Consider the following 13729-nt stretch of genomic DNA (forward strand, 5'->3'; position numbering starts at 1 on the left):
CCATGACAGCCTACTGCCCCGGACGGACGGACACACAAAGACAAAGACACACACACACACAAACACACACACACACACACAAACACACACTGGCACACATACATACATACACGTTGGCACACACACACACAGGCAATTTCACACAAACATGGGCACACACACATCCACACACAGCCACACGGGCACACACACACCCACACACAGGTAAATACACACACACACACACACTGGTAAATATACACACACACACACACACACACACACACACACACGCACACACACATACACAAATGGACACACACACACACACACACTCACTCATTAGTATTCCATCCATCCCCCCCCCCCTCTTAACCACTTCCATTCCGCTCCTCCTCTCCTCTCGTCTGCTCTCCTGCTGCCCGGGACCACTGACGCAGCGGGCCGGGGTGGGGGGCGCCCCTAATGATTTTACCGCTCCCTCCTTTCTTCCTCTACTGGGGTCTATTTGGAGGGGGTGTGGGTGGGGTTCTCACACTCCATCGCCCCCTGCATAGCCCTTCTACCTTGCACCCATCGGGTGAACCTGGTTAAAAACGAAAAAGGTAGGAAATGTTTTGCTTTTTTTTGGGGGGGGGGCTCACTTCGTATAACTTCTTGGCGGTGTCTGTCTGGAGCTTGTTGAAGGCCTGGATGTCCTGCTCGTCCGTCAGCTTGTCCCGGTAAACCCTGCTGGACTCGTGGAGGTAGACCTTCAGCAGGTCCATGGAGCTCTTCAGACACTCGCTGGTGCAGAAGAGGATGCCCTGGACAGAGGGGGGGGGGGGGGGGGGGGGAAGAGAGAGAGAGAGAGAGAGAGAGAGAGAGAGAGAGAGAGAGAGAGAGAGAGAGAGAGAGAGAGAGAGAGAGAGAGAGAGAGAGAGAGAGAGAGAGAGAGAGAGAGAGAGAGAGAGAGAGAGAGAGAGCATGCAAAGTGTCAACAATGAATAGTGTCTAACTCAACCAATAGGGATAGAGTTAAATAAAGGTCTGCCCTATTGCCACATTATAAGATTTTATAGCTTCACTTTTCTTTGTTGTAGTACATTTACATTTGTAATAAACAACATTATAGATGACTTTATAAAATCTTTACTATTATTAATTTTTTCTCTTATGTTATTTTACTTTTGTGTTTGGCAATGTAAATTTACTGTCACAACAGAGAGAGAGGAGGCGAGAGAGAGCGAGAGAGAGCAAGAGGGAGAGCGCGAGCGAGAGAGAGAGCAAGAGGGAGAGAGCGAGCGAGAGAGAGAGCAAGAGGGAGAGAACGAGCGAAAGAGAGAAAGGGAGAGAGCGAGCGAGAGAGAGAGCAGGGGAGAGAGAGAGCTATAGAAAGAGCAAGAGGGAGAGTGCGAGCGAGAGAGAGAGCAAGAGGGAGAGAGCGAGCGAGAGAGAGAGCAAGAGGGAGAGAGAGAGAGCTATAGAAAGAGCAAGAGGGAGAGCGAGAGCGAGGGAAAAAGGGAAGCTCTGGGAGATGTGAAGTGTCACAGCTTCAGAGGCAGAGCGGTGGATCTGGGCGAGAGCTTGCAGCGTGACATTCTTCCCTTCTGACCCAAACCGCCGGCGGGGGTTGAGAACACAGCGGGGCGGTTCCCATCTCACGCCTATAAAACATCTGTAACACCAACAACAACAACGACAGTCTGTAGTGTTTCTCTCGCTGAGGCCGCAGCGACAGGCGGGAGGCAGCTCCTTCAACAACCTCCTTCTGAAGGAACCTCCTTCAAGGCCGGAACGTTCTGTTTTCTTCGAACGCCAGGTCGCCATTTCTGTACTCGCTGTAACAGAGGGGCTGTTAACTCGAGGGAAATGCCTTTAAGGCGGGATTAGAATATAAAACTGGCCAATAAGGAACCAGGTAGCGTCAGCCCCTCCCCTTCGCCGCCCGGGTAAAATGTTTGCCCATTATAAATAAGTTATATTTAAAATAACCTCGACCCTCTGCAAGCCAGAGCAGGAAGTGCTGATTTAGTTTTACGTGAGTGCAATCAAACAAGTCATTGCTCAGAGAAAATTGTTTCCAAAAGAAAGAAGAAAAAAACGCCTCACTTTGTCTGTCTGATCTTGATTGCGATATGTCCTTTAGACTAAGTGCAACTTCAACCTCACTAGGAAATATATAATCACGAAAGGCAAACACTTCCTCACTGTCTGCTCAACCGTGGCGACACGTGTTGCATGATGGGATACTCTGAAGACAAGCTAAAACGTATAATCAGGAAAATAATAACTGTGAAAAAGAGGCCTGTCTCTGAGCAGACAAGCATTGTATTATGGGATGCTGTGTGATTAATTAATGCATCTCCCATGGCGGCGTGCCATGTGTAGGAGGCAGCAGCAGCTACTTGATGGTATTTTCCTACACTGGGGCAACAGTAGCCGGAGCCTGTGGTTGATGGGGTGCGACTATCCTTGCTTCCCACGGCCCGATAGGATGGATGGGAGGGAGCCCGGCAGAGGTATATCACCGCCTCCCCCATCCCTCTGCTCCCTCCCTCCCTCCCTCCCCTCCATGCCGTCTCACCCCAGAGGCACCGTTGCGGGCTAACAGATGTAACGCGTTTCCCAGCCGAATAACTTATCCTGATCAACAAGCATCAGTGCCCGTGGCTAGAGATGGTGGAAGGATGTGTGTGTGTGTGTGTGTGTGTGTGTGTGTGTGTGTGTGTGTGTGTGTGTGTGTGTGTGTGTGTTAACGTAAGGACGAGGGTGGTTCAGTCAGCAGCCGCCCCTCCTCCCTGATGATTCTAACAATTGTTGTGTAATGGGGCAGATGGTGCAGGTGTGTGTCCGTACTTGTCCTTGTGTGTGCGTGTCTGTGTACTCGCTTCTGTTTGTTTGCGGGTTTAGGTTTGTGCGTGTGATTGTGTGTCTGTGCACTTGTAATTGGGTGTTGTTGATGTGCTGTATGTACAAAGGTATGCACATGTACGAATGTATGTATGTATGTATGTATGTATGTATGTATGTATGTATGTATGTATGTATGTATGTATGTATGTATGTATGTATGTATGTATGTATGTATGTATGTATGTATGTATGTATGTATGTATGTATGTACGTACGTACGTACGTACGTACGTACGTATGTATGTATGTATGAATGAATGAATGAATGTATGTATGTATGTGAGAGAGAGAGCGAGAGCGTGTGTGTGTGGGTCTGTGTTTGAGAAAGAGATGCAAATGTGTGTGTGTGTGTTTTATGTGTGCGGGAGATAGAGATGCAAGTGTGTGTTCGGTTGTGCGTGCATGCATGGGGAGGACATTAAAACATGCGGCAAGGTTATGGCTCGCTGCTGGGAAACTGATTCTGAGAGTGCTGCTCCGTCACAGCCTCCTTGTTATCCCGGTCGGCCAAAGACTACATTTTGCACAATTTCTTTTCCATTTCTCTACTGCCTAATGGCCTTAAATCAAAGCACCAAATACTGCTTGAGTGTGAGTGTGTGTGCGTGTGCATATGAGAGACAAAGAGAGCGGGAGAGAGAGCGCGCGTGTGTGTGCGCGTGCATGTCTGTGACTGTGTCTGTGTGAATGTGTGTGTGTAGGTGTGAAGATGTTTAGGTGCGTGTTTTGTGTGCGTGTTTTGTGTGTGTGTGTGTGTGTGTGTGTGTGTGTGTGTGTGTGTGTGTGTGTGTGTGTGTGTGTGTGTGTGTGTGTGTGTGTGTGTGTGTGTGTGTGTGTGTGTGTGTGTGTGTGTGTGTGTGCGTTTCCGTAGACGGAACCGACTCATCATTATCCAAACCCCTCCACTTCACTATCACACTTTTAATCGGTGGATTTTTAATTACACCGTATTGATCGTGAACATCGGCACCAGCTCCAATCTGCCGGCCCTGTGTTATCAGACGGCGGTTGCAGGTGACCACACCCCCCTGAAACAACTTCCGATCTGGCTACTGGCAACTTTCTGTGTTGTTCCCCCTCCCCTTCAAGCCCGCTACCACCGCCATCCCATCTCAGTCCCTTGACGCCAATCGTTTGGTTGCCCTGTCGGCCTGGACGGTGGATAAGTTAGGGATTTCCCTCTCTCTCTCTCGTCGTGTGTGTGTGTGTGTGTGTGTGTGTGTGTGTGTGTGTGTGTGTGTGTGTGTGTGTGTGTGTGTGTGTGTGTGTGTGTGTGTGTGTGTGTGTGTGTGTGTGTGTGTGTGTGTGTGTGTGTGTGTGTGTGTGTGTGTGTGGCGCTCCGGATGGCGGGGAAGAATCTGACAGCTGCAGTGAGACCAGAACAGCACCTCACCCCCCCTCTCTCGCTTACAAATATTCGCTGCTGAGGACCTCGGAGAGCACCGCACACTTCACACACACACACACACACACACACACACACACACACACACACACACACACAGCTTTAGAGTCCAGCGTTTACTTTCTTTCTCTCCCATCTTCTCCTCTCCGTTTCCTCCTCCCTCCTCAACACTCATCGTTCCCATTGTTCCCCCTCTCCCTCTCTCCTCCTCCCTCAGACCCGCCTTGTCGTCAGCCCTCCTAATCCTCCTCCTCCTCCTCATTTGCGGGGGACCCATGGTCGGGTAGAGGAAGACCAGCCTCTGATTGGCCTCCCGGTCGTTCGTTCGGGGGGGGGGGCTAACTACACGGAGGGGAGCTACGGGGAGATGAGTGATGCGGCACTCGACCACACGCTCCCGGTTCGGGAGAGTGGGATGAGCCCTTTGTCTTGTCTCATTAAGTGAGTACTGGAGACCAGACGCCCCACTCAGGCCTAATGGACACAAGCACTGCGCCTCCTCTGACAGGAGCACGTCTCGCAGACGGAGCCGGGCTGGTGGTGGGGGTGGGGTTGGGGTTAGATGGAGTAAGAGTTGCAGAGCGTATCTCAAAGAAAGTGAGCAGGACATGGAGATGGAGAGGGGAGAGGGAAAGAGGGAGGAAGAGAGTGAGGACGAAGGAGCGAGTGAGAGAGAGCAGGAGAGAGGGAGCGAGAGAGACGAACAGCCTGGCCTGAAGATGAGAAGGAGTAAATAACACAAGTCAGGCACTTAAGGCCAATTTTCAGACAGCAGCTTCTGAACGTTTGATCCCCTGCTAAACAGGTCTCTGAACAATCCGCCCGGGTTACTTTCCCTTCAAACGGCCCAGCAGAAACATGTCCTCATACCGGCGCATCCTCAAGAGCAACCTTGACAGTGTCTACAAAAGCTCCTCCAGAGTACGCTCTTGTGTTGCGAGCCTAATAACTGCGACCGTCTCAGAGTTTGTCTCATTAGAGTTGAAGGTAATGAGATGGCCTGCCATAGGCTGCACTTTCCGTGTGTGTCGTTTAGAAATCACGAGACCGCGGCGCGGTTCTGAGCTGTCCCAATTATCTCTGCCGTCATGAGCATCTGAGGGGCCTCGTGGCCATCGACAGCCAGGCCACAGAGGGCACCGCCGGCCCAGAGATGCTTAAGTTGTTTTTGCGAGTCGAAGTCAAGACTCTGTGGTCACGAGTCTAAAACAAGTCTCAACACTTTGGTTGCAGGTCCAGGTCTTTGGTCAAGAGTCCAAGTCTAGTCTCGGGTCTGTTGTCACAAGTCCAAGTCAGGTCCCCTGACTTTGGTTGCAAGTTCAATTCTAATCTCAAGTCTTTGGTCACGAGTCGGACTCAAGGCTCAAGTCTTTGGTCGCAAATCCAAGTCAAGTCCAAAAATATATAATACAAATTATGGGAGCTAAATTTACATTTAACATATATAGTATTTTTTTCAGTATTAATGTGAAGTCTCTTGTATAAATTATTGTGGGCTGATTATATTATAATTCTGTGGATTTGATTTCTTAGAAATGCATTGTACTCTTTTATGAAAAGGTGTGACGGCATGTTAAATACAGAGCACTACAGAGTCTAGTATAAAGGAGCCTTAACAGATAATACACCAGACTGTAAGGAAAATACACACCACACACCGATTCAACCCGATTTAACATCTAACCACATGTGATAGTTTTGCCATGTATATGTAACGTTCTGTAACGTTTCAATATGCGCAGACAGCTACTCTGTTCTTGATCCTCTGCCTCCTTTGTGGTGACTAGGCTCTGGATAAAGAGTTTGACAGTTCCATTCTCATTTACGTATCGTGTGTCAATATAGAATAAATGGTAAAACAGATTTTACTGCGTGGTTCTCAATTGTTAATGAAAATTGTTCAATCTTCGACGTACGCGTGTGCTTTCAGGCGTCAATAATTACGCTTATTGCGCACCGAAGGCATAAGGTCTAGCAAGGAATGATATTAATCTCCTCAGACATTTCCTTTAGCTTAATGCACCACAATGACGTTTCCCAAGCCACAAACCCGAGTCCCCATCTATGAGTTGGCCCTGCATCAAATAAAAAGTTTAATAAAACTTCCTCAAAAACAAAAAAGTTACATAAAATGTTCTCAAATAAAAAGTTCAATTGAGCAAATTGATAACAGGTGGGAAATTTTGAGCTGCAATATAACCCTCCCCCCCTCAACTTTCTGTCTGGCTATTTATTCTCAGGTGTTCAAAAGGATGCGGATAGAAAACTTTAAACGATGCCCCTGCTTTGCTGCTATAGCTCAACTTCTGGCCCCTTCCAGGAAAACAAAGGAGGAAAAACTGAGACAGTTGGCTGGGTGGGACGTGCCGGTGTGAGGGGGTTTAGGAGCACTTGTTTTGGAATGCCCACATAAAGATCTTTAGTTTAGACAATTTGAGCGGAGTGCTCAGGGCTCCTGGCCTGTAGGGGCCAATGACAGGTGTGATCAAGGTCTCCCCAGCAGTGGAGGGTCAGTGGGTCTGCAGCCTTGAGATGGTAATTACACCCATTACACACCAGTCACACTGCGAGAACGCGCTGTATACAGCAAACTGTGGAACCTGCTCTGTGGAATGCTACACTGAAATGATGCAAAAAAGCTTGAAAAATACCTATACTTTAAAAAGGTTCTGAAGTTTCTTTTTTTCCCCATTTTTCAATCACAGTGGACTTTTATATTTCTAATCACTGTTCTGACCAATGGGAGCAGAGAAACATTCCCAGAACGCCCTTTTTGAGCTGGCGGAATGAAGCTCTGGAAAAAACGGAGGTTTTCTTTGGCTCAGTGGCTTAAAGCATTAATTATACATTGCAGTGTATTTACGAGGGGGGTGGGGGTCTTACGCTCTGCGGAACCATTGGGGGATTTTGACAGAAATATCACCCAGAAAAGCTTTTCCCCTTGACGACTTCTGCACTCTGATTATATATTCATCTAAATACATTAAATCATCACTAAAACCCATGAAAGCCTAAATCTCTCTTTCTTTTTTTCCCCTCCACTGCTACGCTTATTTTAGACTTTTTCTCTGGCGCCGCCGCCGAAAATCCCTCTTAAATCAATAATCATTTAGATGATAAATTAGTGACAGAAGCCTAACTCTCCGCGCCGCCCTCCGAGCAACGGCGCATCAAAACACTCAGAGCAAATCAAATATCAACAACTCGCTGAGCTGCTAGACAATAACATGATTTGTTACTGCAAACTCATTTAATCTTTTCTATTTGAAGTAAGTGGTTATTATAAAAAAAGGTGGGCTGTAGCCGCTAGGATTGCTGGCGTGAATCCTGCTAATCTGTTGCGATATACAGGGGTCACATTCACATACAGATACAACAAAACAAACTGGGTTCAAAGTGCAGGATTATCCCGCATGATATACAAAATGATACGGTAATAATGATAATAATACACCTACGGTACACTATTCCTCGCCCCAAGAGCACATCCAAGGGCAAAACTCAAAAGTGATGGAAACAGCACAAGAATAAATTTTTCTAAGCGGAAGAGACGGGTGGGAAGCCAGATACTTTTGTGGACTGACGATTATGGACTCGCCCGGCATTTTAATCAATGATATCAGTTCATTTTCATACGGAGAATGGCGGGGTCAATCCCTCTCTCTATCAATCCGTTTCCCTGTCGCTTCACTATGTATATATACCCAATACCAGCCCCCATACTGCATACATTAAGGTAAAACATCCACACGGCTGGCACCACCGCCGCCTTCTGACAGAGCGTTCGTGAGGATTTGATGAACGGAAAAACAATTTAACGAGTGCCCGTTTTGAGTTTAAATATTGTGTCGGACATTAACGACGCCACATAAATTCGAGACGCAGGAAGTAGAATTAGCGATGCGTGTGTGTGGCCCGGCGCCAACGAGCAGGCCTGGGACGGAGCGATCCCGACCAACTCCCGACTGTTCCTGCCGTATTGATCCCACGGCAGAAAGACTCGGCTACGAGTACGACATCGATACGAATGAATAAAAACATGGTTAAAAAGGACCTGCCCGTTCACAGACATCCAAGAAGACAAGTACACTTGAATCGTATATCCCTTAATCCCAGTTGCAGTCTCCCAGGGCCCCGTTATGAGAACATCCCCCCTGGCACACTGGGCCCTTTCAAGAGTTAGGCGAAAGCCCCTTAAAGACCACAGAATAGAACTCGAGATAGAGCAGAGAAAGAAAGACCCTTCCTTCCAGGGACGAGCGTCAGGGGTGCACGTTCATCACGGTAGGAGAAGGCACCTTTATCCGCCAGTCCGTCCTTCTCACCTGGAAGATGTTGGAGAGGTCGCGCAGGTTGAAGACGTAGTGGAACTTGACGGCGGTGGGGAGGAAGGAGGAGGAGACACGCTGGTGCAGGCTCAGGGCCAGCTGCACCAGGGTGGGGGCGCTGCGCTGTAGCGCCGGGCCGAAGCTCTCTCCGCCCAGCCGCTGGGTCAGGATGGAGGTGTAGATGGTGGACAGGGCGTCGACGCCCGGGAAGGACAGCGCAAACACGGAGAAGTGGCGCTGGAGGGGGGAGGAGAGATAGTTCAACGTGATAGTGATGACGCGTGAAGTAACTTTTTAGTCGTAGAGGCGTATATGAACAGAGAAGCAAAAATAACATGGATGCATGAAGAAGAAAAAATGCATATAAACTTTCATAAAAAGGGGAAGCATTTTTTTGTATACATACGTGTGTAATAATATTTATGAAGAAAGTAGTCATAAAGGACGTAAATGGATTGCAAAACTGGGGCGAGACATAGATGTTGAGAATCTCATGACACACACTCGTTTTTGGAGCAAAAAAACAACAAAATACTGCCTGAGAGCACCAGAAGTTGACAGAAATGGCCTTGACGTTTTTTCTGATTGCTGCAGCGCTCGACATGGGACAGAAACGTCCACCCAGACGCATGAAGGACGGATTCATTGTAGTCATCCAAGCATGGTGGATGAGGTGTCAAATCCTCCCCGCACGCACACACCATGTAAATGGCTCGGGGTGTCATGGAGCGTGACACTAATGCAATACCTTTTTATTATTATTATTAATGTCAAGAAGGGGAAATAGTCATGTACATGGCATCTGATGGGAATCCATGGGAGTTTTAGCTGTCTGTGTAAGTGTGAGAGAGAGAGAGACAGAGAGAGGTCGAGAGAGAGGCCTAGTGTGTGTGTGTGTGTGTGTGTGTGTGTGTGTGTGTGTGTGTGTGTGTGTGTGTGTGTGTGTGTGTGTGTGTGTGTGTGTGTGTGTGTGTGTGTGTGTGTGTGTGTGTACAGACCTGCAGGCGTGGGTTGATGGTGAAGCTCCCTGCAGTCGGGTTCATGCAGGAGACGTACTGAACATTGTGGACCTCCTTCAGAAGCATCTTGGTCCGGTCATACCTGCAAACACACACGCGCACACACACACAAAGACACGACGACATCATTATTCGACAACCTCTGCACACAGGGCCCATATTTCCCATCGTGCCCCGGTCGATGGGCACGCGTCAGCTCTTGCATATCGTGGACCCCTAACATCCTTCTCCTTCTCAATTTCATACTTGGAGCGCTCCCAGCAAATCTCTAATGGGCCGACCTTGTCTAAATCACTCAGCGCTGCGTCTGAGAGGCGCATCCGTGTCCACAATGCCCTTGCCGCCGTGTCTGGGAGCTTAGCCACGAAAAAGCCTCCCTTTTTTTTTTTTTTCTGAGGCCAGATCATAGAGGCAGAGTTCCTCCACAGTTTCTGTCGGTTGACATTCAGGGCAGAAAAAAAAGGAAGGGAGAAAATAAATGAAAACTCTTGACTGGGTGTGGGGGGGCCGGAGTTGTAGGGCGCACCAAAGCATTTCAGATCAATAGGGAGCAACATGAGCAGGATATTACATGATGGAAGTAGTGGTGAGCCGGTTTAAACTGCAGCACTCATCCTGGAAAGTGTCTTGTTGGGTGGTGGGCGTGTACTGATGTGTACTGTGGGGCGTTGTGGGCAAACCACTTGGCCCCGTGTCCTAGTAAATACTAATAAAATACAAATTAAACCGGTAAAACCAATTACGAATGTCAAAATATGACATGATCTCTAAAGAAAGCAGCGTTTTCAGTAAGTCAAACAAATGATTAAAATCAATTTAAAAGATTTCTGGCCTCAAACCACCAGATATTGAAGAGCTGCTCAATAAATATGTGTTTTTTAATATTTAAAATTGATAAGATCATAATAATATGAGAGGCAGTGGCACATCATCCAAAAATGGAAATTCGGGAACATTTGTCAAAACGGGAATCACTCTCTGTTATTGAATTACTAACTAAACAGCGGCAGGCGTCCAACAATGTTATCAAGTCCATCTTCCTAACGACAAGCTCAAAAAGCGGGTAGCAGCCAAAACGTTGAGTTTTCCACCCAGAACTCATACTGTAAGCAATGCACGAGTGGCACGCTTTTCTGCTCTCCCCCATCTGCCGTATGGGCACCAGCGATCCCACTCCTTCCTTCCTTCCTTCCTGGAGGGGGGGGGGGGGGGGGGGGGGGGGGGGGGGGGAAGAGCAAGCGAGGGGCCCAACGTCTGGTCCAGACGCTCGTCGCCTCCCATCCAGATGACTTTATAACTTTCCCTCTCTCTTCTTGGCTCTCTCCCTCAAGGAGACGTCCAACTCTTTATCTACGCTTGCATCACATCCAAGACCGGGCGTCGCTTGCCGAACACGACGTGCAGCAGCGCCGCCGTTTCCAGCGATACAAACATTGGTGGCGTTCCAGAGAGACGCTGGCCAGCCCCGCGGCGGCAGAAACGCTTCAAGGACTTAAAAGTCATTTATCTAAGTGGTGACTGGTCTCGTCTGTGCGACTGTAAACGGTGGAGGGAGCTGGCTCCAGGCGGTGAGTCGGGGTGGCCAGGGGCCTCCGGAACCATCCATTCAGGTTTCAACGTGTACAAGACCCCGCTGTGACCTCCTCATCTATTCCTCATCCCATTTCAAAACGCAACAAGCTCTGTGGATGTTCTTAAGAGCAGCGCAATACATCAAGCTGGAATGGCACTATGAATAAAATGCAAATTTATGCATCACGAAAACTGTATTTAATTAGCAATGGCAGCAGTATCAGGGAAATGTGTCTCTAATCCGAGGGTGACTTTGATTACAGTTGTGACACCACGCCCTCATTCAAGCCAATGCAGCTCACATCCCTGTATTTAAGGTTCTTATGGTGTGTTCGAGATGCCTCATACACCACCCGCACGAGTTGGAAGTGTGAAATTGGGAAATCTCCCAGCTTTCTTCCAGCATTTCATCAAGGCATGCCCCCTTTTGGTCGTAATCTCTCGGGATTCTGAGAGTCCACCAAGTTCAGTGAGGTTGACCGTACGACTCGACAAGGAAAGATGGCTGCGCCTATAATTTGATGTATTTTCTTTTTTTTGATGTAAGTTTTGTTGTTTGTTTTCGAGCTGGTTTGCTAAAGAAGCTGTTGATAGCTGTAGCTAACAATAACACGCTGGTCTACGACTCACCAGTGGTTGTAGTCCATGGGGTGGTAGGGGTTCAGACTCACCAGTGGTTGTAGTCCATGGGGTGGTAGGGGTTCAGACTCACCAGTGGTTGTAGTCCATGGGGTGGTAGGGGTTCCGACTCACCAGTGGTTGTAGTCCATGTGCTGGTAGGGGTTCTGACTCACCAGTGGTTGTAGTCCATGGGGTGGTAGGGGTTCCGACTCACCAGTGGTTGTAGTCCATGTGCTGGCGTATGAGCGTGTGCGGCTGCACCGTCCCATAGGTGTCCACCTCCGGCATGTTCATGTCGTCCACGAAGTACACCAGTCTGCGGCTACCCGGGGGTCCGTAGTTACGGCCTGCCTTCTTCTCTAGGGGCTTCTCCAGCACGGCTGGGGGGGAAGGGGGGAGAGGATGAGAGTTGAACAAGAGAAGGAAAGAAGGGAGGAGAGGGGACGGAAGAGAGGACGGCGGACAGCAGAACTCTTCATGGGTCTACACAAATGGGTTCTAGAAACGACCGAGCCCCCTCACATTGGATTAGGGTCGTCTGGGTCTGGGTCGAGATTGGTTCTATTGCGGGTCTTGGGTCTGTTCATCATTGGGTATAATACCCGAGTGTATCCGAGAAGACTCGTGACCAGTGCTGGTCATGAGAGGAACTGAAGGAGGTGCTTCGTAACCTGCGTGTTGACGAGGCCGACCATTAGGACGGCATTACAAGAGTGGGAAAGAGGTGAAAACGCAAAAAGAGAGGAAGCTTAGGGGTACTGACCTTGAGTAGGACCAGCAAGGTAAGTCACAGAGGTAAGGCCTTGTGTATTACGAGTGATGGACTCTCACCTTTTAATTCATATAAGACAGGCACATCGCAAATTTCAAGGTAAAACCATAGCCTATTCATGCTAGGTCTTATTCTAGGCCTTCCTTTTATTTTGTTCTCCTATGGTTATGCTACAATATGTTATATCCGACATGATGAATGGAATTAGCAGTAGAACTGCAGAACTGCATCATTTAACAACCATAAAAAACCCTTACCGGGTAAGGCGTCATATATCTCAAAAAACAGAAAAAAATGTCTCAGTATTTCTTTAACTTTATAATACATCTGATCCAATGGGATCTCAAAACAATTTTCCCAAAATCTGTTAGGCTTCGTTGCCTCATTTGGACCCGTGAAAACCTCCTTTGGAAGGTGGAGGAGTTAAGAAGAGGCAGAACAGAGGCTGATGCAGACATGAAAGGAGGGAACGACAGAATAAACTCCCAGCTGTTCAAACAAAGGGAGAGCTTTGAAGAAGCTCTGTGTAAGATGGGTTGCGCCTCTAGCCTTTAACAAGGTGAGCAAACACACAGTTTAAACTGTAATGCATAAAAAGCTTTCCGGCAAGCAACAAGAATGTGTTTAACCTTTTTAGAGCTAATGTTGGCACAGGGATTTAATTGAGGGATCAGGATCAACAGAGAAACATATCCGATGACAAAGATTAAATGCTAAAAGGTGCGGTTGGTGAGATTCCAGAGCTGGAAAGATAAGGGGAGAACTAAGCAGAGGAAAGCATGACTTTGAAATTAAACAACTAAAATAATCTCCCTCCCTCTCTGCTCGCTTCCGCCCTAAATTTCTCAGACATTGAGAAATGTTGCAGCAGGATGGATACCCCAAAGCAATCAGGGAAGGGATGCCCCATTTGGTCGGAAACAAGTCTAGAATTGAAATTGTCTCATACAGAGGCAGACGCAGTCAACTCAAAATAGATATTCTCAAAGAGCATTTCTCTAACTAATAGCTGACGGATGGCTACACCATTCCTAAGAAATGACAATCAAAAACGGCTCCTTAAATCGTACCTTAAGCACCTTGAAATACAAAAGAATGACCAGACAAACTAGCACACCAACTAACAACATTTCTGATA

General features: G+C 48.0%; 1 protein-coding gene across 1 annotated transcript in view; it reads right to left on the minus strand.

Annotated features, from left to right (window-relative positions):
• Positions 1 to 13729, minus strand: part of dnah9 (dynein, axonemal, heavy chain 9) — a gene marked incomplete at both ends in the record, with an annotated part of 145259 nt that overhangs the window by 71037 nt on the left and 60493 nt on the right. Inside the window, 4 exon segments of the mRNA XM_079756784.1 lie at positions 624 to 785; positions 8605 to 8844; positions 9606 to 9708; positions 12034 to 12199. Of these exon segments, the coding sequence (XP_079612910.1) occupies positions 624 to 785; positions 8605 to 8844; positions 9606 to 9708; positions 12034 to 12199 (671 nt within the window).

The sequence above is a fragment of the Pollachius pollachius genome (assembly GCF_949987615.1).
Source record: "Pollachius pollachius genome assembly, chromosome: 19".
NCBI lineage: Eukaryota > Metazoa > Chordata > Actinopteri > Gadiformes > Gadidae > Pollachius > Pollachius pollachius.